The sequence below is a fragment of the Poecile atricapillus genome, chromosome 20 (genome assembly GCF_030490865.1).
Source record: "Poecile atricapillus isolate bPoeAtr1 chromosome 20, bPoeAtr1.hap1, whole genome shotgun sequence".
In the NCBI taxonomy this organism is placed as follows: domain Eukaryota; kingdom Metazoa; phylum Chordata; class Aves; order Passeriformes; family Paridae; genus Poecile; species Poecile atricapillus.
The window spans coordinates 3,952,886-3,978,459 of record NC_081268.1 but is presented as its reverse complement, the minus strand read 5'-3'; the positions used below and the strand labels follow the sequence as shown (position 1 = coordinate 3,978,459).

Below are 25,574 nucleotides of genomic sequence, written 5' to 3'. Positions count from 1 at the left end.
GTCAGCAGCTGGCAGTCGGGATTCCAGGATGCATCCTGGAAATCACCGTGCTGGGAGAGGGAGGCACGAGAGCTGTGGAGGACAATGACCCAGGCATTGCTTTTCCAAAATGATTGTGCCACTTCTGGAGGTGTTAGAGGATTTGGGCTGTCCGGGCAGGATGAGAGGAGAATGGAGCAGGGATTGTGCCCCCAGATCCACTCACAGCATCCTGGGCTGCCACGGCTCCCTGTGCCTGCCCCTCTTGGTGTGTGACACAGCCAAGGGGGAATTTTTCTGGTGGACTTTCATTTTTGCAGGGAAATTCCAAAGAGCTGAAATAACAGAGCAGAGAAACCCTCCAGGGCTCTGGAGGAGGAAATGGGGCATTGTGCAGTGCAGAGGTCAGGGTTTGGGGCAGTGGGAGAGAGCCAAGTTCAAGACCTCCTACCTTGGGGACCATCCTGGTTTGAGGGTAATCCTGGGGTTTCCCACCTTTTCATGGCAAATCCTGGGGTTTTTTACCAACTGAGAAGCGGAAAAAAAATCAGCATTTCCCCCAGCCTCTCCCTGCAGCTGACGTGAGGGGTGGCTGTGCTGCAGTGCTGTCCCTGAGCTCAGGCGAGCAGGGCTCCCCACCAGCATCAAGGGCTGAATTACTTACACCTCGTGGCAGTGCTGGTGATTTTTCTGGGATAACACAAGGAATATTTCGCAGAGGCAGCTCCTTTTTTACTTATGGGAATACCCAAGCACACCTTGACTCAGCGGGAGCGAAGCAGGGACAGACCCTCAGCGGAGTGAGTGCCACACCAGCGTGTGGGACAGCACAGGGTGGAGCTCTGGGGTGTCCCCAGGGCCATCCCCAGGTCCTGTACCGAGCCTGGCAGGAGCATGGAGCCCTTTTCCCCCGACCCTGTGCTATTTGCTGCTCGCTCTGCATCCTCGCCGCAGGGCACGGAGACTGCGAGGCCATATGAGACCGTGGCGATGAACATCTCGCCTGACCTACTTACAGCCCAGGCCCTGGGACTTTCTGGAATTCATCCTCTTGGAATAACACAACGTGTAATTTTAGGGCAGCAGAAATCCGTGCTGGGTGGGGATGTCGGCCCAGCCTCCGCCGTGTCCGTGACGCCGAAATTGCCGTGGCTGCCTGGGAGCAGATATCAATGCACAGGCTCCATTAGCGACTCTGATTGCCACTGATATGCTTCTCATTAGATCTCGGGCCTCACACATCATTATTTCATTTACAAGATGGTTTTTGTTTTCCCTTCTCTTAATTTGTGTTTCCCGCCCCCCCCCCCCCCCACCAAAAAGAAAAAAGAATCTCATTAAAATGTCGCAATTGAGAGCAAATCGTGCCTTAATCCAACCTGCCAGGAAAGCCAATCACCCTGGAAAAAATCTCCTTGAAGTCTCCATGCAGGGGCAGGCAGAGGGGGAGAATAATAAAAAGACATCGAATTAGGAGGTGCCGAGGCTTGTTTGAGTGGAGAGGAAGGGACTGTGGCTGCTGACAGGATAGTAATGCAAATCCCCTTTGGAGCACCCAGAGAATCAACCTAAATGGATTAATGTGAGGACAGAGAAGAAATTACTTTAGTTGTTTCCCTAATTCGATTCAATTTATTTTTATACGGCATTTCCATAGCGAGCATCTCGCAGCTGCGTCACCCAGAAGAGGAATAATACAGAAAGGCTCTTCTGGCAGAAGTGCTCACCAGAACAGGCATCGCACTGGAGGAAGGAATATGAGCGCTGGCCTTGAGGATTTGATTTGCCAAATCATCAGGAAATCACATGCCTTTTTTTTCTCTCTTTGTTTGTTCCCAGTTTTACTAATTTCCTCAGGCTTTCCTCAAACCGTCTCCATAAATACCGAGGCTGATTCTAGCCTCACACTGCTTTTATAGCACTGTAACTCTGAGCTCACACTGCTTTTACACTGGTGCAGCTCCACTTATTTCAACTGAGTAAATTCCTGATTTATGTTCATGGAAACGACAGCAGAAATAGGCCCATAGCTTTCCCTGGAGCAATGCCTGGCTCACACCAGGGTGGGGAAGAGGAAGATCAGGTCCCTTGCAATGCAAATGATGGAGAAAACTGACATTAAATTGTACCTGGAGTCTTACTTTCAAACAGACTTTTGCTTTCTTTTATAAAATTTCCTGTATTGTCAAAGTTAGAAAGGAAGAGATCATCTGGAAGAGAGGGCTGGATCTGTGGTTGATGGAGGGTGGGTTGCTGTTCCCCTCTAATTTTTTGAGGAAAATCAGCACAGTCCCTTCCCTGCCCCAGTGTCACCCATCTGTGCACAAACTCTCCCTTGCTCCCAGCTCTGTCCACCAAGAGCCCGGTGCTTTGGATTTAATCAAAATGTGTGCATCCTGCTAGCTTTAAAATATTTAAATGTAATCCTGGGGAATGAAATCCCTTTGGAGAGGGGTGGGAGAGGTCAGCCTGCAGCCCCGTACCCCTCGTTAGCGCCGAGCACACGCGGGGCCCTCTGCAAAGCCCCGCTAACAGAACTCTAATTAATTTATTTTTTAAGGCTACACACGAGGGAACTGATCAATGTTTTGCCCCGAGGTCTGCTGTGTTTGGAGCACATATCACTGCCTTGATTTATTCCCTGTGATGTGGAAGGATGGAGCCAGCATCCCAATTCCCACCTCCCAGGCTGCTCCTGCACCTTGCCAGGTGCAGCATCCTGAGTTAACTCCTTGGAGCAGCACCTGATCCCTGGTAGAGGATGGCTCCCTGATGGACACCAGACATAATTTTTGGGTGTGAGCTGGGCCCCTGAAGCCCCCCCCAAACCCTGCTGGGTGAGATCAGGCTGTGGCACCCAAGGGACCCTAAGCTGGGTTGCCCACTTTGGCAGCTCTCACCTTCCCTTGGTTCTGCTCTTGGGGAAAATCCAGGGACTGGTGTAATTTGTGGCTGTGGCAGCCAGTGGTGTATCATGGATTTAAGGCGTTTTCCCCTCTATTTCTGTTCTAGGGACAGAGATGGAGAGATCAAGGCAGGCTGGCAAATAGCAGGGAAGTGACCTTTGCTGCTTAGGAAGTGATGGAAGGACAGCTGTGCCCAGATGTGGGGCTGGTTTTGTGGCCAGGGGTCCCTCAGCTCCCACCAGCCCCTGTGCTGTGCCCTGAGGAGCCTTTTAAGGTGTGTGGTGGCCAAAGAGCAAATCCCCTGGGGTCAGAGGTGTCAGTCCCAGTTCTCCCAGTGCTCCAGCCCAGGTAAACACTGGTGTACACGGAAGGCTCAAGGTGCCTTTATCCACCCTCCTGCTGCTGTTCCAGTCCTCCAGCAGACCCCTGGCTGGGCAGGCCTTGGGTGTGTAAGGCCAGAAAGGGGAAGGAAGAGGATTCAGATGCCCCAGTCCTGCTTCTGGGTTCTGCCAGAACCCCCCTTAAGAAGCCCAGTGAGCATAATTTAGTGTGGCTGCATCGTTTCTGAAGGGCTGTGCTGATTTACTCTGGCTGAGAACCCTTTGCCATGGTCCAGACTTCACACCCAGAGTGGCACAACTCCCCTGAGCCCCTCTCCTGCTGCTTTTTGCCCTTTTCCTGCTCCGTGTTCTCAGAGGAAGCACCAACAGGACCCTCCCAGCACACACGGCCTCAGCAACAGCCCAGGGCTCTGCAGGGACCCTTTGCTCTCCCCAGACAGCCCCAGGAGGATGAGATGCCACAACCTGACATCAGCAGAGTAAAATATGGCCCTGGCAGTAATCTGAGAGAATGCAATGGTGATTTGGGGTGGGGGGAGGAGAGGAGGAGGCATTGCAAAAAGGAGGCATTGAAAGTACACACTTCCTTTCAGTGCATTGCTGGGAAGACCATTAGGAAAACCACTAGATTATTTTTCACATTCTTCAGTGCAAAACTACTGCATTTTATGACCACTATCAATAACAGCTATCATATTACTAATGCTACAGTTGCCACATATATAATATTTAAATCACATTTGTGGCTGACAGAGACCTATGGATATTCTCGATCCCAACAGGCTATTACAGTTCATATCATGTCTGTCATATAAATATTATGAATCATTTCCCACTATCTTTATGGGGGCTACATTGACATCATCAGAAAGGCTCTGGGTACTGCCGGATACTGCATATTTATATACACCTTATGTATATGTATGTGAATGGAGGGAGATTTATACGACAATCACGGGTAATAAATGCCCATGATAAAGCATATTATCTTCACACTTCATTTGCAAAGTGTTTTGTATGCAGGGACCAGGGGAAGGCCAGCAGAAGAGCTGTCTCTGAGTGACTGAGTCACAATCCTCGAGCCCTGGTGTAAATCAGGTGGTGTCTGAGCCACGGTGAGCAGTGTGGGGTGAGCTTCAGCTGCTGCCCGGGTTCCTGTGCTGCTCTGGCTCACATCAGGTGAGGGTTTGGCTCCTGCCCCACTGGCAGGATGGGTGATGCTTCCCGTGCTTTCCACTGAGAGCTGTAAATCTCACAGCTCATGGGTTTCATCTTCCATCCCTTAATGCTTTCTTTGCTGCCTTCTTTGGCAGCCAGGCCCTGCTCTGGGTGATGAGCTGGAATAAAGAGATCTCCAGGTGTTAAAAAAGGCAGGAGTAGACTCTCCATTTGTAAAGTCATTTTGCAAAGCAGTTCATTAAACCACTGTCCCTGCAAGCCAGGTGAGACATGCCAAACCCCATCCACCAGAAAAGCACAAGGAGAGGATGAAACCTCCCTTAGGATTATTCAAGCTGGATCCAGACCAGAGCCCAGGTGCCCTGAGACCTTTTCCCCAAACCTGTTTTAAGAGGCTGAACACTCTATTAACACTTGTTCTATATGCAGAGGCAGGCAAGAACAAATGCAGCTTCATGGCTTGGAGTTTGGAGGTTTCTAATAAGCATTTAATGTCCAGTTTTGAAGCAGCTGAGAGTGCAGCTCTGCCCGTGCAAGGGAGGATTTGATCTCAGCAGTCCCCAAAAGAGGGGAGAATGCAACGTCTCTGCCTGTCCTTGGCGTGGGAATGCAGCTCTCCAGCAGATCAAATAAATCATGTGCATCTCACTTCATAAACAAACATCAGCAGCCTGTTAAATGCTGCTGGGAAACAAAACAAGGCAGTTTGAATCTGCAGCACTGACAGAAGTGGCTTGTCCTGGAGCTTTGCTGGTTCCTGCATGCAGGGTCTCCCCGAGGAGCAGGAGCCCCTCTCAGCAGCTGGAGGGGTTTGGATGTGTCTGAGGGATGCTGAGAGTCTTGGCAAGGCTCTGTTCAGGGACTAACTCCACTTCCAGGCTCCAGGATCTCTGACTTGTCTCCCAAAATCTTGTTGTGTCTCTCTCTCCTTCCTAGAGGGAAGAAAAGCAGCCTGTGAGCTCCTCTTGCCCCTGAGAACACGAGAGTCCTGTCCTGAGCACCTACAGACCCAGGCAGGAAGCTGCTTAGGGGAGGAACTTCTCTAATTGTGCTGGGAGACACAGGGAATACAGATCCTGCTCCCGGAACCTGCAGTGACTTTGGGAGATTACTGGAGCCTGAGAGAGTCTCACCAATTCTGCACGAGTGGAAGGTGTCTTTCCTTGGCTGGATTTGGTTCTCACATCTCTGGAGTCCCACACTGCCTGCTGAGGGAGGGACTGTGTGGCCACAAGCCCCAGGTCAGTGGCCACAGCCACCCCTGCTCCCACACCATGGCACCTCTGTCACAGGCTCCGTGTGCAGGTGGAGATGGAGCCCAGACACAGCCCGTGAGCTCCTTCTGTTCTATTCCTCTCAGATTTTGCATTTATTCTTTCTTTAATTTGTAACAAAATGCAGCCAGGCAGGAAAATAGATTCTTTTTTTTTTTTTTTCTAGCTGTGCAGGAGGACATGAAACAGCAGGGGAAGCACAGCAGGTTTTGCTTTTGTGTCCCGTCAGATAATTCAGGGTTATGGACAAGAAAAGCTGAAACACTTAGAAAAAATCACAGAGGCTGTGATTTCCAAATTCACTCACTGGGCTCAAGTGCCAAGCTCTGAATGCAGTCCCAGCTCCCAGAAGATCTCAGTGCCTGTCTCCTCCTGAGGGCCACGTGCACCTGGATCCCTTTGCCCTAAAGGGATGGCAATGAGGTGGGAGTGGGGAATGGAAGGAGAAGCCTCTGCCTAATTGACTTGTTTATCTGATGAACACAGCATCTCTCTCTGCCAAATTCAGCCAGGAGTGAGTGCTGGGCCTGAGAGCTGCCCAGATGAGGCCAGAACCCCCCAAATTATCCCACCTTATCAGCTGTCCTTCCTCAGGAGCCCGGGCTAAAGGGTGCTGGCATCACCCAAGGGTGCAAAGGACAAGAGCAGCTGTTTCTCCAGGCAGTTCTCCCAGCCAGCACAGGACCTTCAAGCATCCCTGCATCAACCAGATGTACAAGGCAATGAGCTGCCAAAATTATCTGAATGTGCCCCCCCACGATGACTGAAGTCCTTCTTGGGAAGTGTGAGGCTGAAGGTGAGGACAGCACTGGGCAGCTTATTAAATTAATAGTGCATTGAAGAATTCAGGGGAGGTGGAAGGGAGGGGAAAGGGAAAGAGAAGGTTTGTAACATCACAGAAATATCCTGGCTTACCTTCTGGCATCTTCAAGAGACTGGAAATGTGGGACTGCATCCAGCTGCCTTCTCTGGGGCAAAATTCCTTTGGCTTCTGTGGGAGGTTTTACTCAAATAAGGATTGCAGGATCAGACCTGTTATTGTCACTGCAATTAACATTTAGATCCACATCTAACATGAACTGTTACAGCCTGGTTAGGGAGAAATTTAATTTGCTCTAAACAGCTTTATGGGAGAGGAGCGTGAAATGTCCTGGTTATGGTAATTTCATGTGTTGGGAGTCTGCAAAGGTGGATTTGCAGCCCTGGCTCTGGTAACCCTGGGATCTGCTGCAGCCACGGAGCTGAGACTGCTTTGGGATGGGGGTTTGGGGCCAGATCCCCACCCCATGTGTTGGTGATGGACACACTCAAAGCCCTGCAGGCCGTGGGCACCCAGCTGGGTGGGGACAGGCACATGAGAGCCCAGCTCTGCCCCAAGCTGTGTTTGCTCTTATCAGACAGATTAGCTTTAGTTTGTCTATCAAGAAACTAATTTCTACCTTTGAGCTGTCAGTCTGTACACAGACATCCATGAAATCTGTGATTTTTGCACTCTTAGATACTTTGGACCTGCTTTTTCTGACAATCCCCAACTTTCTTTTATATCCTTATGTATTTCCTTTTTGCCCCCTTTTCTCCCAGCAGTGGATGTAACACACTCTTAAAAACCGACTTGGAGATGAAACTTGGCATTTAAGGTCCCAGCCCAGGAGCAAATGAAGTTACCAGTTATAAACACACACCAAAATCTGTTTGGACATGCTGAAATTACAGGAGCAGAGGATTAAAAGGATCCAAGACGCTTTATTTTGTTTTAACTTCTACAGCTCCACCTGAATGTCAGTTTGCAGCCGCTTGCCTGACACGAGATGGGTCCTTTTTGGTGTTTTTAGTCTTCAGGTGGATTGCAATGGATTTGAATTTTTTATTTTAAATCAAATGGACTGTGATGCATCAGGTGAAGAGGTCCCAAACTGGGATCCTGGGCTGCTGCCAGCTGTGTATCCTTCATCCAGCCATCCCCATGTGGGTCTGCCCTGCAGGAAGGACAGGGTCTCATGTTCTCCAGCAGAAGAGTTGTAGGAGAAATGCAGGTTTTGGGGCCTTTCCAGAGTCTCTCCTGCCTGGCTCGGGATGCCACAGTGACAGGCAGGAGATGGAGCGATAAGGGCACGCAGGGATATGGCGATGGCAGATAAGAGGCCTCACTTTTCCAGGAGGAGCTGCTCGCTTGCTAATATTTATGGCACGAGACACTTTGCCAATTAAAGAATAAATCAGGGCAGATAAGGCTGGGGAGCATTGCACAGATCTGCCACACAGGGAGGTGATGGCAGAGCGTCTGGGACAACCCTGATTGTCCCAGCTCCTTCTATTTCCCAAAATCCACTCACCGCAGGAGAGCTGGGCTCTACCTGTGCCAGCTGAACCCCCAGCAGCTGTCCCTGGTGTCACCCCAGCCCCGCTCAGTGCCCAGCGTTGCTCCCAGCGTGTGTGAGCAGCTGCAGCGTGGCCCCAGCCTGTTTGTTATGCATGTTACTGCCGTGGAGAGCGAGGGTCGATAGCATGTTTAATATGCTTCATGCATAGTGGAGTCGCTCTGGTCCATCAAGCCACTAATACACATTCTTCCAGGACTGAGTATCATTTATTAAAGCTAGAGGCCTGCCTGGGAAGGGGGGCCGGGGCTCTGGGAAGCAGCCAGCGGTGTGCTGGGGTGGTACGGGCGGTGCTGGGGAGGTGAGAGTTTGCGGAGGAGCCGCACACACACACACACACACACACACACACAGAGGCACAGAGTTATTTGTTGTGCCTCACGGATGGGAAATGGAATAAATGTTGCTTTGAGTGCTGCCCGCCGTGTGACACAGCCCGGGGACAGGCAGAGGGGCTCGCTGGCTGCTCCGGGCTGGGCACAGCTGGCATTGCTCAGCATCACTCCAGCACCCTCTCTTCTTCCCCCTCCGGAGGCTGACACTGCACAGCTACACGTACCTCGGTTTTTTCTCTCTTTCCCCTATTTTTTCTCTTTCCCCCTTCTTTCCTCACCTCTTTCCCCTTCTTTCTCTTTCCCCCTTCCCTTTCTGCTCTTCTCCATCTTTTTTACTCTCCTTTTCCTTCCTCTTTTTTCCTTCTCTTTCCACTTTTCTTTCCTTCTCTTTCCCCTCTCATTTTTCCCCTCCCTCCCTTCTCTCCTTTCCTCTCTCCCCATTCTCCTTTCCTCATCTTCCCCCCCTTCCTCCCCATCTCTAATTACCCCTCCTTGCCCCCTCCTTTTTCCCCCATCTTTTCCCCTTTTCCTCCTCCCTTTCGTTTTCTCCTTTTTCTTTATTTTTTCCCCCGTCTCTCCTCACTCTGTTTTCCTCCCCTTTCCTCATCACTTCAAGCAAAAACAACAACAACAACAAAAAAAAAAACCCAAATAAACCCATCAAACCCCCCCCCCACCAGCCACCAGCGCAGCGCTCTCCGCGGGCCGGCGGGGCGGGCGCGGGGCGGCGCTGCTCGGCTCGGCTCGGGCGGGCTCGGCAGGGTTCGGCACGGCTCGGGCACGGCTCGGCTCGGCTCGGGCGGGCTCGGCACGGCTCCGCTCGGCTCGGGCAGACTCGGCTCGGCTCGGCTCGGCTCGGCTCGGCTCGGCTCGGCTAGGCTCGGCGGTGCCGCTCCCCTGCGCGGGCCCCGGCGCGGAGCCGGGCGCGCCCGGCGGAGCCGAGCGGCGGAGTTACATTGTTGGAGTTTGCCACAACTCCGCGGCCTCGGCTGCGCGGGGCCGCCGCTGCGGGGCCGCAGCTTCCCCGCTGCTGCCTCCTCCTCCTCCCTTCCTCCCTCCTCCTCCTCCTCCTCCTCCCCGTGGGTGTTTTTTTTTTTCTCCCCTCCTCCCCTCTCCCCCCGCGCTGATTTCCCTCCCCTCCGCCCGCCCTGCCTGTGTGTTTTCGCCGCCGCTCTCGCCGAGCCCCTTGGCATGAGTTAAGCACCAGCCATGGACACCAAACACTTCCTGCCGCTGGGTGAGTTCTGTTCCGAGAGATTCTCCGTTCCTACCGCGGGGGGTGGGGGGTGCTTCGGGACGATAAAATCAGCGCCTGTCCTGCCGCCTTCCCCCCACGGCGGCCCCGCTGCCCGTTCCAGCGGCGCGCACCGGGGGCGGCGGGCGGGGGATGCGCTCGCCCCTTCCCCGGGGAGCGCCGCGGCGAGCGCGGGGCGGGCGGGCCGGCCCCGGCCCCCGGCCCCTGCCTTGGAGTTGGTATTTTTGTTTTGGTTTGCTGTTGTTTTTTCCGTGGCGCAGCCCTGGGGACGGCGGGCCCCGGGCGGGGAGCCGAGCCGGGCCGGGCTGGGCCGGACCGAGCCCCGCCGGGCCGGTCGGGCTGGGGCCCCAGCGGCGCTTTGGAACGGGGCAGCGGCAGCCGGCAGAGCCCCCTCCCCGCCCGGGGCCGGCGCTGCTCGGGGCCCGGCAGCGCGCAGCCTGTGCTTCCCCCTATTGCCTTCACCCTCGCTTCATTTTTTTTCTTTAATTTTTGACTTTCCTCCTTTTTTTTTTTTTTTTTTTGTTTTGTTTTTTTTTTTTTTTTGTTTTCCCTCTCCCCGCGGCATCCGGGGCGCGCAGCCGGGCAGGGGAAGGCAGCGCCCGCGCCGGCCCCATCGCCGGCTCCCAGACCCGCCGCTCTCGGGACCCTTCTGCCTTTCTGCTCTTATTTTACAACCACCCCCGTCCCCCCCTCCGCCCGTTTTAGCTGCGTTTTAAAACCTATTTCCAGCCGGAGTTTGCCATCCTTTCGGTGACTGAGTCAAGTCCTGGCTTGTAAGGGCGAATGCCTCCTGCGTCTCGCTTCCAGGAGAAGTGATATTGCAGAGCTCAGTGCTCGGGGTGGGGGGAAGAAAAGTTTGAGCGAAGTCGCCTGGCGCCAAGTCCGGGCGAGGGGGAAGAGGGGCGAGTGCTGCCATCGCTGTCCCCGCTCAGCCCGGTGGCTCCGAGCCTCCGGCCGAGCGAGCCACGGCCAGCGAGACCATCCCTTCTGCCTTCTCTGGGCTTTAAATCTGTGCTCAGCCTCTCCAGCCTGCGGTGGTGTGTTTTGTTTGTTTCTTTCTTTCTCTTATTTTTTCTTCGGTGTGGTTTTTTTGTTTTTTTTTTTTTTTTGCTTGTTTTGTTTACAAATTGCAATTTCAGTTGTTCTTTTCAAAGAGCAGAATAAATACAAGCAACCATCACAAGGTCGGCCCGCTGAGAGGGTTTCCAGGGCTGTGGTGGTCTGGGAGCTTTGGCAGGGAGACCCTGGCCCTGAGGGCTGGCAGAGGTGTAGGTGGCATCTCAGTGCCCCCAAAAATGCCAGTTTCACAGTGCCCCTCGTTGGCTGGGCTGGGAGGTGGGAGATGCTGATGTCCCAGAGCAGGTCCTGATTCCAAATCGAGCCAGCTTCTTTTGGTTGGGTCCAGAGCAGCTGTTTGGGCATCCCAGCAGAAAATGCCTCTCTTGCCTCACTGGAGTGGTTTAACCTTAGGGGTGGCTGTTTGGGGATTCACATTTCCTTGGATGCTCTTGTGGAAGACAATCCAAATCTCTGTTGATCTGGGCAGGCTCAGGCCTCTGTGCACGTTAACTGTGTTTTCTGTCAGTCCTGAACTCTCCTGTTATGCTGTAAATGCTAAAAAAATATGTTGTGTTATTAGTCAGGTTGGTTTGAGGGGGTAGGAGGGGGAGAGTCTGTGTGACTGCTGACTCGGGGAAGGGTTTTCACGCTGGTGCAAGTGGAAAACAACTGATTTATCTGCTCATTTAGAAATGCGTGCGTGGCAGGGCTGTGCCACACACTGTGCAGCACACCAGGAGCATCCCCAGGGAAAACAGGGTAGCCCCCCAGGACAGTCATACTGGGGAGGGTAAAACTTCTCATCCTTGTCTCAGGAGAAAATCCATCTGTCTGTGGGAGCTGTTTGGGGTGTGTGGTCTGGGATTGTGCTGCTGCAGGAGAGGCTCCCAAACTTTATGCGCTGGTTTTGGGTCATTGATTATTGGGGAAAATCCCTTTGGCTGCAAGGGCAGTGGTTGCTGCAGGTTTTGGAGGGGGAGATCTTGGTCCTGCTCTGAGCAGTGCAGACTGCAGGGCTGTGTCTAAAAGTTCGTGAGCAGTTTGTAGGATTGAGGGGAATGTGAACTGAGACCTTCCCTGTGAAACCAGAGCAGAGCTGAATGAGCCAAGGGGCCTCTTTAGAGGTAGGATGGTCCAAAACCCACCAGGTCCCAACTCTGCAGAGTGCCAGAGTGTTTCACCAACGGTATCTCATTTTTGGGAGCTGCTGTTGGAAAAGGGAAGGGGAGAAAACCAGCCCAGCTTGTGGGGTTTGTTTTCCTGCACACCAGTACAGGCCTGAGATGGGAACAGCAGCAGCGTGGCCGTGCCTCTGTTACTGTGTCCCCATCAAAATCTCAGCTCAGTTTGGCCCAACAAGGCCAACCTGGTGGTGGTTCCTGGCCAAGTCCTGCCCGTGGTTAGACTTAGATAACCCTGCTGATGTCATGGCTGGAAGTGTGGCCAGCACTGGGCACTTTTAATAGTAGTATCTCATTTTCCTGCTTCTCTGGAGAGGTGCTGGCAGATGCCAGCCAGAGGCTCCCCGTGAGGACAGCACGTCCTTGGGCATCTCCCAGGCTGGCTGCTGTCACCCTTCTGCCATCCCACTGCCAGGACAACCTGCAGCCTGGCACGGGGGCTGTGGGCACGGGGGCTGTGACCACCACAGCCCTGCTGAGGATAACACCCCTCAGGAACCAGCAGACACTGCCTTAGAGCCATCTGGAGTTACAATCCTGCCTTTACTAGGCTTAGCTTGCTCAGGTCTGTCCAGCTTTTGCTCCTCTGTGTTGTGCCAGGTCTCCAGGAGGAGGAAAATGTAGAAAAATCTGTGGTGCAAGTGCTTTTGAGGCTGTGGTGATCACCTCTGGTGGGGTGCATGGGCTGAGGTCAGGCTTTCACTGGGCACTGATGTGCACACCAAGGACTCGGTTCTTCAGGTGGCTGCTTGTTCTCTGACTTTTACAATCCTCTTAGCACTTTGTTTTCCCTCTGCCCATTCCCTGGGTATCTCTGGGGAGGAAAAGAAGGGTGGTGGGCTCAGAGCTCTCCCTCAAGGATTTCTGGGGGAAGAAACAGTTAATGGGTGTCCGAGGCCGGCGCTTCCCTCCGGAGGTCACTGCAGCGGGTTGTAACCTCTGTGTGTCCCTCTTCCCACCCCTGCAGCCCTGCCAGGGCCGGCTGCAGCTGCTCAGGATGTGGGGTGAGGACTGGCTGTGCCGTTCTGGGCCCTGCCGGGGCTGGAGCAGGAACACCTCCGAGGAAAACATCAAAACAAGCCCTCGTGTCCAGCTGGGACAGCCCAGGGGCTGCTTCGTGTGGGAGGGTGAGCATCCATCAGGCACCTCCATCCCGCATCCCCCGGGCGTGTGGCTGGGGTGAGCCTGGATGCTGCGTGGAGCTCCTCGGTGGCAGCCTCTGGGTCACCACCATGCTCAGTCCTGCTCTTTACACCCTCAGAAACTGGCAGCTGATGTGACAATCCGCAGGAAGGAGAACTTCTGAGAGATGTAGGAAGCGTGTGAGCATCCCAGTGAGGAAGGAGGAATCCTCTGCCCCACGTGTGGTTGGCTCCGTGGGGCTGCTGGGCTGGAGCAGGAGATGAGGTCTGGTTGTGTCCTGGTCTCTCCTGCTGGAGCCTCGTGTAGGGCTCGACCTCCCCTCGCTGACATATGCAAAACAGGCTGGGAAGGAATTTTTGTCTTTTCCAGAATCTGGGCTGTGACAGTGAAATAAATCCTCGCAGCATCCCTGAGTTTATTCCACGTCGTCCTGCTGTGTTGGAGGAAGCGTTTGTGTTTCTCAAATTTAGGGCATTTTATTTATTTAAAAGAGAGCGGGGGAGAAAGCCACAGAATTTGAGTTATTCATTGCAAATATTATTATTGGCATTTCGCTCCTCTTGAGGGGAAAAAAAAAAACCAAGGGGGGAATCAAAACATTTCACTGGAAAATACACCCTGGCTTTGTCCCACCCACATCTTCAAGGCAAAAATAAATATTTATTAAGATATGGGTTAAAAATCTTTTTGTTGAGTGTTTTTTCTGGGAGCAGGGGTGGGTTGCCATATGCCAGAACCCTGCCACCAGGCTGAATTTTGGACTTTTTCGGGTTTTTTGCAGGGTGGTTAAGAAACAAGCAGGGGAGCTGCGGGTGCTGCAGGGCTGTGGGGTGTGCTTTGGTCCTGCCTTGTCCGTGGGCTGTGTTCCTGTGAGCATCCTGGTGCCTTTTCCTGGGGATTGTGTGTGCTCAGAGTATTCCCCGAGGCTCCCAGCTGTCTGAAATCCCCGAATCATTCCTGCTATAAATATCCCAGCAGTGAGACAGCAAGAGCTGGTGGCCCTTGGCGAGGGGTTTAACAGGGGTGTGGTGATGGTGAGGGGACACTGAAGGGTCCCTGTGCCCCAGCTGGGCTCCTCCACTGACCCAAAGCCTGGGATCCCTCAAACCCCTGCTGCCCAAGTGTTGCAGGGACCCTCTCTGTGAGCTGGGCACCCTAATTGGGCTCTAATTAATCCTTCTCTGGCTCTGATTCCCGTGTGGTGTCGGAGCCGTCTTCACCTCCCATGGCGAGGGAAGGAACTGGAGCTCTCCTCGCTCTGACCTGTGGTTTGGAGGGATCTGGGTATTTCAGAGGGGTGCTGGGGGTTGAAAAGGATCTGGGCACTGTGGAGGGATGCTCAGGAGTGTCAGGGATGCTCAGAAGTGTCAGGGATGCTCAGAAGTGTCAGGGATGCCCAGCACCGTGCAGGGATGCTCAGCACTGGAGGGATGCTCGGTGGAACGCGCGCGCAGCCGGCGCAGGATCCATCCCAGCACTTCCCTAATTGCTTCCTAAAAGGCCCAGGTGGGCTCTCCGAGTCAGTTGAGCTACAAAGCAATAGGGGAGGCAGCCTGGGTGGTTTTATTTTAATTGATTTTGTCAGGAGTTGCTGTATTTTATTACATTTAAAGACTAGACTCTGGAATAACTTTGAACGTTTGACACGCACACAAAAAGCAGCTTTCTGACATTTTCCTCTTTGCTTGTCTTTTATTTTATTTCTCCCCTCTCCTCCTCCTCAGAGGGAAGCGTGTGCCTGGAGGGAGGACAGAGGAGGAGGAGGGAGGAGCAGTTGTGTCTCTCCAAAGGCTGCTCAAACATCAAGGCAGCGCGAAGCAGATGAAATAATATTGCAAATAAGGATTTAAAAAACCCTACAGAAGGATCCCCACACATGCCAGCCAGCTCAAACTGCCAGAAGATTTTCAGACAGAAGCAATTTAGCCTGGGAAAATGCTCTATTGTTGAGATGGAAACTGGCTGTGAGAACTTGCCTTTTCTGACAAGGTTTGGCTTAGAAAAAGCAAAGCAAAGTCAGGGAAACAACCTGAGTTTTTATTTAGAGGGGAGGGAGCTTTTCAAAATGGAGGGTGTTTTCTGAGATAAACAGGCAACAATTCCCTTTCGAGAAAGGGAAGAAAGGGCGCAAATTAAGCCCAAATGCAGCTCCTCTCCTTTGAAATTTTGTTTAATGTGGAGTTAAAAAATAATCCTGTTCAAATACACCATTGGTAAGCACGAAATGCTTGGGCTGTTCCCCCCTCCCCTTCCCCTTGTCTCTTACTGTGATCCACAATAAAAGTTCCAAGGTTGCACCTTTGGGCTGTAATTCTGGTTGCAGCTGTGCCCGTGCCAGCTCCTGCCTCTGCACAGCAGGAGGGGATGGATCTTGCCTTCAAAACTCCTCTTCTGCCCAGATGAGACAGATACAGGATGAGAAACTGAGGCACGCGGGAGCGTCTGAACTGGGAACGGGGCCCGGAGCGAGGGTGTGGGGTGGTTGTGAAAACTCAGCTGGGCTGTCTGGGATGGCAGCTCTGCACAGCTCTCCTGGGCTTTGCAGGGTCCAAAACACACCCCCCCAAAGCTGCTTTTTGGCCCAGGAGCAAAGAAAAGCTCCCAGGTGGGGTTTGTGGGCGAGCCAGGTGCTCCCAAAGCACAGGGCAAGGAAGAAACACCCTAAAGATTCAGGTAATTAAGCAGTAGGATGAGGGCTGGCATCCCCTTCTGCTCCAGCAAGAGATAATCCCTCGCACTGTGGTCATTGCTCCTCTTCCAAACCCTGAGGGATTTGATTTTTTGGTCAAAGATTTGATTTGGTTGGTTGGTTGGTGCTGTATTTGGGTTTGGGTCTTGTCTGAGCCTTTCCCTGGATCCCATCAGCTGCAGGATGGCTGCAGAGCCAAGGAGCAATAGCAGTGTTGGGGACCAATAAAATGGTAATGGGATTCCCAGCTGGTTGTTACTTTTCATGGGCTCCTCTTTTGTGTTGGCTTTCTTCAGCTCTACAGACTTGGGGGAAAGAAAAGGAAAAAAAATCCAGGGAGGGGGAGCTGAGGGAGGCTCCTGAGATTTACAGCCCCTTCAGCTCTGGGAGCAGATCCTTTGTGCTGGGTTAGGGAGGGATGCCCCATCTCGTTTTAGCTGGGTGGGAAGGCAGAAACATTTGATTATTGTTTTTCCATTTCTGGCTGACAAGTATGTGCTGGAGAGGAGTTGTTTTCTTTCTTTCTGGATTTTTTTTTTTAATTTTTTTTTTTTTTTTTTTGCTGTGAACTCTGTGGGCTGCTGCGAGACAATTTTGTTGTGGGCAGCGTGTCTCCTACGTGCCCGTTCCAGAGTCACAGTGAGGCAATGGCAGTGGTGAGGCAAGAGCGGAAGGAGAAGTGCAGGAGGGGGTGAGCTTCCAGCCAAAATCCAGCCTGAGGCATGGAGATGGCAGGAGAGGGGGTGAGCTTCCTGCCAAAATCCACCTGAGACGTGGAGGTGGCAGGAGAGGGGGTGAGCTTCCAGCCAAAATCCAGCCTGAGGCACGGAGATGGCAGGAGAGGGGGTGAGCTTCCAGCCAAAATCCAGCCTGAGGCACAGAGATGGCAGGAGAGGGGGTGAGTTTCCAGCCAAAATCCACCTGAGACGTGGAGGTGGCACAGGTTGGGATGGGAGGCGATGGAGGAGCTGAGCGGGTTGGATGGTGAGTGGTGGCAGAGAAGGATTGGATCAGAGAGGCAGGAGCAGAGCCAGGGGCATCACATCAAGCTGGGTGAGCTGTTTGGCTGCTCCTGGGCTTGGGGAGGATGGGTGAGAGTGGTTTGCCAGTTCTGCAGCTTCCCTGCCCTGCTCCCAAAGACCTGTGTGCACGTGGGGGCTCTTGGAAAAGGGAGATCAAAGAATGAGAAACGCCCTTTCTGCACTGGCCATCCTTACCAGACTAAACTGGGCTCCCCTTCTGCCCCCACCCTTTCTTTTTCTGCCCCATTTGTGTGGGATGGGTGATTTTATCAGGCCTGGGGAGCTGTGGCTCTGCCTGGTGTGGAGGAGCTGTGATCTCTGACAGTGCGGATGGAGCAGGCGCTGGCTCATGCTGGGGATGCTGGAGCACGCTGTGGTGGGGAAATCCATGATCCCACACTGCATCCCATCAGTGTTGGGGCTCCTTCTGGAGACCCCTCAGACCCTCCAGCAGTCCTGGATGTTCAGTGGGAAGCAGGGAATAGGGGTACCAAGGAGGGTACCCAAGGCCTGTGAGGGAGCAGGTGACTTGAGTCGGTTGAAAGCCGCTGCCTCAGAGCTCTGCACCTGCGTGACCAACCCTCCCTGCTGACCTGCACTTGTTCAAGTGTGACTTTCAATTGATCATAAAAATCTGGCGTGATTCACAGCGTTCCTGCCCTGCAGCCTGCCGGGCTCCGTCTCTCCGCATTCACGTAGCGTGAGAGAGCAGATTGCCCTGCAGTTCATCCTGCTCAGCCTTAATGGGGAGCTGCTGCTTACTGGGGCTGCTCTCCCCACACACTCCTGGAATACATTAAAGATAGTGGTTTAGCATTTAAATTTATTTTTTTCCCCTCAAATCTATGAAGAAAACTCCTCTCCAGGCGAGCTCCCGAACCTTGGGGTGTGAGGAGAAGGGAGGGAGGTGCAGCTCCCCGCTCCATCCCAGCGCAGCCCCCGTGTGCGTGTGTGTGGCTCACAGACAGTGAAATTGCACCCTAGAGTTATAAAGCAATTGTCTAGCTCAGCAGCAGAATGAGCATGAAATGGTGCAGAAAGCAACTAAATAAAATTGGGTAAGGCAGATGCATGAAAATAATGACATCTCTATCCTGTAGTCAGGCGCACACTCGCTCTTCCTCGCTGATAAACTTTTATAACAGACTTTGCATTTATTTTCTCAGGAAACTCTCCTGCCATGGAGATGTGTCTTTGTGTGGGGTGAGCTCCTGCACCCCCCTCCTGATTTCTGGGGCTGCACATCCCTGCCCCTCTTCTCCCTTGCCGCTCTCCCCGTCTCCCTCTTCCTTGTTTTTGTTTTCAGAGCAGGATTTTTATGCTCAGTCAAACACCAAAGCGATAACCTTTGCGACTTCATTTCCTTTCTGCTGGCCATGCCAGGCTGAGGGAGCCCTGTGAGCTGGTGGCTCTCAGGGTGGCCTCCCACGTCCCATGCAGATGGGCTGAGGAGATGCTTTCCTGCTCTGCTCTCTCTCTGGACTTTCCTCCTTTTCCATGCAAGGATGGGATTGAGCAGGCTGTTGTGTGGGGTTTAGGGCACCACAGCGGGGATGGAACTGGCTCTGTCATCCCTTTTTCCTGATGTTGGCTGGTGACACCAGGGCCACCTGCTCCCACACTATTTATCCAGCTGAATGGATTAAAGTGCTCCCAGTTTTGGAGAATTGACTTCAGCTGTGATTCCTCCCCAGCCTTTCCCCTGGGCTCTGTGCTGCTGTCCCTGCTCCAACAGTGCCTTGGAGTTGCTAGCCTCAGCTTCCCATCCACTCCCAGGAAGCTGATGCTTCCAGCGCAGTGTTTTGCTCATTTTGTGCCAGGATCCCCGTGGAGACTGGGAACAAGCGGCTCCTCTTCCCACCCAAGAGGCCCTTTAGGTGACATTAAAGCTGTGTCCCTGCTGTCCTCACGTCCTCCTGCCTCTGATGGCATCGCTGGGCACTGCTCCACGTGCTTGTGGTGCCAGGAATGCCCTTTGTGGATTGGGTCCTGCCTTGCTGAGTCCTGCCTGGATGCTTTGGGGGGCTCAGGACTGAGCTGCTCATGGATTCTTTTCCTTGTCTGCAAGGAAAGATCAGCCCTGGGCTGTGCTGGAGCCTGCAGCTCACCACCCAGTGCCTCTGCAGCAGAATCTCCATCTCTGACTTTGCTGGGATGTATCCCTGGGGTCCCGGATTAGCTGCTCCAGTGCCTGCCCATCACACGCAGCCCAGCGTGGATCCCATGGGTGGGCTGGAGCCGCGTGTTGGCTGCTCAGCCCCGGAGCACAACAACACAGGACACGGCATTTTCCCCTCCTCCTGCAAAAACCCAGCTCCTCTGGAGTGAGGCAGAGCAGGAGGTTTCCCTGCAGGGATTATTCTGGCTCTGGGCAGCCGGATGCCAAAGCCCTGCCAGCTTTTTTGCTGGTGTGGTTCCGCAGCACCGGTGAGGAGGAGGAGGAGGGAAATGCACGCGTGCAAAAATCAGTGTGAAAGCATAAATCAGGCCAAGAGTGAAAGGTTAAAGAAATCCAGAGGAAGCAGAGCGATGTGCGTGATAGAAAGGGGTTTCCTGTACCTACAGAGGCCACCCAGGCTCCCTTCCTGCCGGGGCAAACCAAAACTTTCTGCACCCCTAAGCAAATTGTGGTTGGCTGCTTGGGCACGCTGTGAGCCAGCTGTGCCAGCCTGGGTGTTAATGCTTTGTGCTTTACAGGCTGCTCTCCCCAGCCCCTGCCCTGGGATTTATTTATAGGATGTGCAGGCAGATCCTGGGAAGCACCACAGTTGGGAGTGAGGCTCGAAGGGCAGGATGCAGTGACCTGTGCTGCCCTAAATCCACATCCTCCCCGCTGCCACCCGTGCTGGTTTTCTACACTGTGCTCCTCATCGGGGCCCAGACATCAGAGGGGCTGCAGGAAGGCTCCTGGGACAATTACCTGCAGGCCCCTATTTAAGCACTTAGGAAGGCTTAGCTGATCCCAGCTGGAGATAGGCTGGCCCCAGGCCAGCGGGGACCTGTTGTGTGCAAATGTGGGAGACTTTAAACAGCGATTCAGAGCCAGGACCTGCTGGGAGCAGGACCCCCAGAGGTCAATTTGGGATGGCTGATGCTGGCACCCCGAGTTACACCCTGCCAGCACATTCCTCCGCTGCTTGTAAGTTTGGGAGACACAGGTTTCATTGGCTAAGGGGTTTTTGGCAGTGCTTAGAGCTGTGTTTTGGTAGCGGTGCTGCTGTGCCCTGGTGCTTTACCTTGGAGTGTCACCCTCCTCTCCCAGGGGGAACACCAGCAATTCCCCTCTGGCAGCTTGCTCCCTCTTTGTGCCTCACCTGTGGGGCAGGTTTGTTCTGTGGAAATCAGAGGCCATCGGGCTTTGTTGGGCTCGGGCGTTTGCTTTTCCCACCAGGTTTTCCTGCCTGGGGTGGCTGAGGGGTGCTGGGCGCCGCTCCCTGCGGGCACCCGGGCGCTCCTCCGGTTGTCCCGGTGTTGAGCCATGGGAGCTGAAGCTGGGCAGGCAAGGAAAACCACGTCTGGCGAGGTTTCACGGCCTCTAGGTGTGTGCAGGAAATGTTGCAGGGCAGGGATTTCTTGTAGCAGGTAACAAACAGCAAGGTGCCCATCTGGAGCCCACGCACACCAGGGGAGGCTCCTCCTCTCCCCGTGCCTTCCCAAAAACCCTGGGGCAGCACAGGGGACGTGGGGCTGCTCCAGGAATCCTCCAGGTCCCTTTCTTGGAGCTTTTGCCCTCAGATGCTGGAAGGTGCAGGATGGTGCAGCACTGTGCCCTGGGGACACAGCTTGATGGAGCTCAGCAGCTCCCCAGGAATGGTGTTGGGGGAGCCCCAAAGCTCTTCTCAGGGCTTTCCCAAGCAGACAAACGTTAGAATACAGCCTGGGAAGCAATGTCATGGAGGGTGAAGCTCATCCTGGCTCATCCCTGAGAGCAGAGAGATGCTCCAGTCCTGCCCAAAATCTGGGGACCCCAGACCAGCCCTTTGCAGGGAGGACAGAACACAGTGGGGTGGAAGAGTGCTGGGTAGGAAGGGGTGAGCCTGGAGCTGGGTGTAGGGATGTGCCCACAGGGTGGGAACAGCCGGTCCTGCCAGTTCTCCCAGGCTCTGGGAAGTCCCTCGAGCTGCAGTTGAAGCCGGGATGAGGTCCCAGGATGAGGTCTCTACTACCACTTCCAAGGGCTTTTCCTTGGCTGCTCAATTTTAAGTCTTTGAGAGCACAGGCTCTGGGAAAACACCCAGAGAGCCTGTCCCTGGCTGGGAGTAAAAGCCAGCTTTGCGTGGGAAGGGAAGGCAGAGCCAGTGCACTCCTAATTCAAAGCACCTTTACAAATGAATAAGGTAGAAGTGACTCTACAAAAGCCAACCCCAATGCATTGAGCTGCCCTGTAATTGTCAGTGTGGAAATCACGGGCACATGAGGACTTGCAGCGAGGGATTAAATCCACAGCCTGATTTCCAAAGTGCAAGAAACAAGCTCCCAGCGCTGGTTTTGGGGGTCCCATGGACCTTTGGGCAGAGGAGCTTTTGTCAGGGTGGATTTTTGTGGCCCCTGTGGCAGGATCTGGAGCTCAGCATTGATTGCATCAAGTGGCTTCAAGATTGTATTGGCTTAACCAAGGACTGGGATTGACCTGCAGTAATTTGCTGACTTTTTTCTTAAGACAAGGATGGTGCTGAGCTGGAGGAGAGGGATTTCGGTGTTCTCTGCCTGGTGGGATGACTTGGAACAGCACTGGCAGCACTTCCCCAATTTTTCATCCCTTTTTGCTTTGAGGAGGTAAAATCCTGAATGTACCTTAAGGGTTCATTGAGGAGAAGGACTTTCCATCCCAGCTCTTGGCCCTGTCAGTAGCTGCAGAAGAACATTATAAGGAGCTATTCATCATTGCAATTATTTTATTAAGAGAACACTTTGTGCTTGGGAGCTGGAAGAGATGGAGCTTTGGGATGTTTTCAGCATTATAAATACGGGTTGGTTACATCACCCTGCTTTTAAAAAATGGTGTGTGTCGTCCTGGTGAGAGGATTTGCAGACAACCTTGGAGAGGAGAGCCAGGTGGCTGTTCCCAGCAGGGACAGCAGTGCCACTTGTCTCTGCCTCTCCCTCAGGAATGGGGAGAGAAATCTCTGGGCTCTGCCAGGTGGGAATTTGAGCCTGTTCTGGACTGGACATGCTGGAATGGGCTCCTTGGGGGCAGGCACATCATTCCCACACGAGGTGGGATAGCACAGCACCGCTCCTGGAACGCTCCACGCAACCTCGCTCTGCCAAACCCCAAAGTGCTGCTCTCGGGGCTGGTTTGCAGATTTCTGTCCTGTGCAGGGTTTTCAGGGGTCGCCCACCTCGGTGCCACCTCACCTTGCTGTGCCAGGGCTGGTGGCTGGTCCCTCTCAGGCTGGCACCTCCGGGTGCGTTATCGCGGCCGCGCGCCGGGGTAAAGTCCACCATGGGAAAATGCCTGGTGGACTTTTAACTGGAGTCCTCTGGAGAGCCCAGCTTAGAAAGTTTTAACTGTTTCGTGGCAATCTCTGCTGGAAGGTAAAGAGAGAATGGAGGAGAGGATGGACTACCCAGCTGGGGTCAGCTCCCTGCAGCGAGGGCTTTGCTGGTGGCCATGCCAGGTGGTCATGGGGTCACCACTGCATCACACACCCTACCCCTGCACTGGTTTTGTAGCCTCAGCTCTTGGGCCAGCTGTGGTCTCCCCAAATGCTGCTTTGGGTGTGTAGGGGCAGCTCTGGGGTCACTGCACTGTGCTCCTCAGGACACAGCCAGTGTCCCTTCCCTGCTCTTCCTGCTGCTGTGTGGCCTCAAAGGATGAGCCCTGGGGGTGGGGAGGGATGGGCATCATTCTGCAGCATCCTCACCTATGGGAAGCTGCATCTGGAGGTTGAAAGAGACCTTGGCACTGCCAGTTTTGCTGTCTCACACTCTGATTTTGCCTGCTGCTTTAGACACCTGAGTGCCTGGTGGGATTTATTTCAGCATCTTTGTCCTTCTTCCATTTGCCCTTTCCCTTGATTTTGTTTTGCAGCTTTTTTCCCCCCTCCAAGGTATGAGTCTTGTTTGCTCTGGGTGGGTCTGTGAGCCCTGAGCAGGTCCCCACTGCCAGCCCAGCTGGTGACAGCAGCACAGCCAAGCAGCCTCTTCTCTGTGTCATGGGGTGTTTGACCCACTCTCGGTGGAGACAGAGCCAGGGTGTGTTCCCAGAGGGGTTTATGGAGGGAAATGTGTGCAGTGTAGGATTTTTGTCTGTGGAGAGCAGCTCAGCGTGGGATGGCATCACTGGCTGTCCCTGCAGGCACAGCTCGCTGGGGCAGTGGGGAAGCTCCCCATGTGCCATCAGCTGTGCCCTCACTGGAAGTGATTCCCAGGTGAGAAATTCCCACTGTGGAAGCCTTTATTACTGGGCAGAACTAGGTTTGTTTTGTTTATCATCCATTTACTTGGCTTTGGAGGCATGCCCAGAGTTCTCTGATTTTCTGTGTGTGGATGTGTGATTTATTAGGACTCAGAGCTGGGGTTTCTTCTTTTTTTTTTTTTTCTGGTTTAATTTCACTTCCTCAAACTGACAGGCCGTTCGAACAAACTTCTTTTGGATAATTTCCTCTATAGTTTTAGAGGGCCTCCTAAAAATAAAAAACATTGCAACATGGTCGATAATTAAAAAAAACGCCCTGTCTGTGACCAGCCTGGGCCCTGATTTCGGTAATGGAGAGAGCTCAGAGGGTAGAAAAAAACATGAATTCGCTTTCTGGGTACTTGTAGCTTTTGACAGCACTTCAGGGATCGCTGGCTTTGCTTGTTTTGCTGTCAAGCCGTGATCCCACGCACACTTGGGCATGTTCTCCCCGTCCACATGCGAGCGCGCCATTAAAAGCTCCGTGCGTGTCTAAACCCCTGCCAGCTCCCAGCTTTAGTTTCCTCTCCTTGGCTGGATCTGTTCTGCAGCAGTCAGGAAGAGGGAGGAGGAAGAAGAACAAGAAGAAGAAGAAAAAAAGAAATTCATTTAAGAAATGCTGGAGAATGTAATGGGAGCCTCCAGAAAGCAGGGAGCGGGTAGGCGAGGGCAGAGCACCTGTAGCTGCCTTGAGCTGGGTTTGCTGGCGGGTTCTGCCCGGGGTTTTTATGAGGATTTCGCAAGTGTGGGTTTCGAAATGGCTCACAGAGGGTTTTTGCTGGGCGTTCTCCAGGCTGTGGCGCCGGGAGCTGCCGGGGAGCCCCAGCAGGGTCAGGGCAGGGTCCCGGGGGGCTGCACGGTGCCCGTGCCTGTCAGCGAGGAGATTGAGATGAAGGAAAACTTCCTTTCCCACTGTCCCAGCTATAAAAGCATGAGAGAGAGAAAGAGAGCGAGAGAGAAAGATTTCCCCCAGGGATCAGCAGTGATAAAAAGGTTTTCTTTTGAAAAGCAGTGAGAGAAAAGAAGTGTGTCTAATCCTCACAGAGAAGAAAGGGAGAACATCCATCCCTCTGCTGTGAGCTGGGCGGGGGCTGGAGGGACCCTGGTGTGGAGGCAGCAACCCGGTGCTCCTGCCTGGCCAGATCCTGCCTGGTGCAGAGAGAAATGCTCTGGGCAGGAGCAGAGAGAAGTTTTATTCCATGGGATCCATTTGGGTGGGCTTGGAGGAGCTCCTGGGAGCTGGCTGCTGTGGTGCAGGGTGAGGGCAGTGGTGTGGAGATGCCGCTGGCTCATGCCCACGTTGCTCAATCCCTGCAGAGGAGTTCTGCTGGAACCCTGCGTGGGAGAGACTTGCACAGATTTTCTTTCCCCTTTTCCCCTTGGCCCTGGGACTGGAGGAGGCTGGAAAGGGGAGCTGCAGCCCCGAGTGAGGAGGGATGTGTGTCCCCAGGGCAGGTATCCCAGGGACTGCTGCAATCCTGGGTCCCTTTTTCCCAGTGATATGGGGCTGTGCAGCTGGCCTGACTGGCTGCAGCAGCTTCTGCCTTTCCTTTCCTCACCCAACCCTGTCACCATTTCTTCAGTGACAGCTGCAGTGTCCAGGCTTGGCACAGGAGCTGCTCTGTCACCCCGTCAGTGATGGGACAGTGGTGGCTCAGCCGCTGGTCCTGTGCTCGCCACATCCGAGCTGAGGCTGCCAGGGTGCTTCTATTGCTGTTGTGGTTGATGATTTATTTCCAGCAGCATCCACTCTGTCTTGTGACTTGATTAAAAATTAAAGCAAACAGAGCAGTGTGGTGTGGCTGCTGTGAGCCCAGGGTCCCTTCCCTGAGCCCTGTGGGGTTCCCAGCCCATGGACTGGGACAGGGAAATCTGGGAATGGGAGGGAAAAGGTGGATGGCAGTGGAATGACCTGTCTGGCCAGGAGGGGATGGGGAGGGAGCCATCAGTAGGATCAGGATCCTTTCACAGACTATAGAGCTTGTGGATGTTTATTTGTATCTCCTTGAACTGAACAATGGTAATCCCTGGCCAATAAAGTGCTCATTAGGCTGAAATTGATGTGTTTATGTTTCAAAATACAACAACAACGATACTGAAACCCACAACCCTGCAAAGGGAGCTCCATCAGGAAGGGATGGGTGGATGGGGCAGCTGGGGAGGAAAACCAGGCTGGCATTAGAGTGTACCTGCTCCGTGCAGAGCCTGGGGGACAGTGGCACAGTCACAGGGGTGCTGCAGCATTGGGATGTGCTGTTAGGGAAGGATTTTGGAGGCACTCATCAGTGTTTGGCTGTTGGAGGAGCTTGTGCTGGCTGGTGGGTGAGCATGGAGCACTCTTGTGTGCAGCGAGTTCTTGAGCCACATGGCTTTAGAGACAACACCTATCACATCTCAGTGTCACTGCTGCCTGTAGGCTCTTCTTGGTGGCAC

The 25,574-nt window shown here is 53.6% G+C and overlaps 1 protein-coding gene and 2 long non-coding RNA genes across 3 annotated transcripts in view; 2 read left to right on the top strand and 1 right to left on the bottom strand.

The window, feature by feature from the left end:
* Positions 1-4,880: 4,880 nt before the first annotated feature.
* On the bottom strand, positions 4,881-6,839 carry LOC131586723 (uncharacterized). Its single transcript, XR_009279221.1, has 3 exons — positions 6,595-6,839; positions 6,252-6,376; positions 4,881-5,337 (listed from the first exon to the last, which is right to left on the bottom strand). It is a non-coding gene; the product is annotated as an uncharacterized LOC131586723 (long non-coding RNA).
* Positions 6,840-9,251: 2,412 nt separating this feature from the next.
* Positions 9,252-25,574, top strand: part of RXRA (retinoid X receptor alpha) — a 98,420-nt gene continuing 82,097 nt past the window's right edge. The window contains exon 1 of the mRNA XM_058853628.1: positions 9,252-9,629. Coding sequence (XP_058709611.1) covers positions 9,602-9,629 — 28 coding nt within the window. The 5' untranslated portion in view covers positions 9,252-9,601. The remainder of the gene's footprint in view (positions 9,630-25,574) is intronic.
* LOC131586614 (uncharacterized) lies at positions 9,660-14,223 on the top strand. The gene is made up of 4 exons (XR_009279185.1): positions 9,660-10,684; positions 12,855-13,014; positions 13,149-13,294; positions 13,400-14,223. It is a non-coding gene; the product is annotated as an uncharacterized LOC131586614 (long non-coding RNA).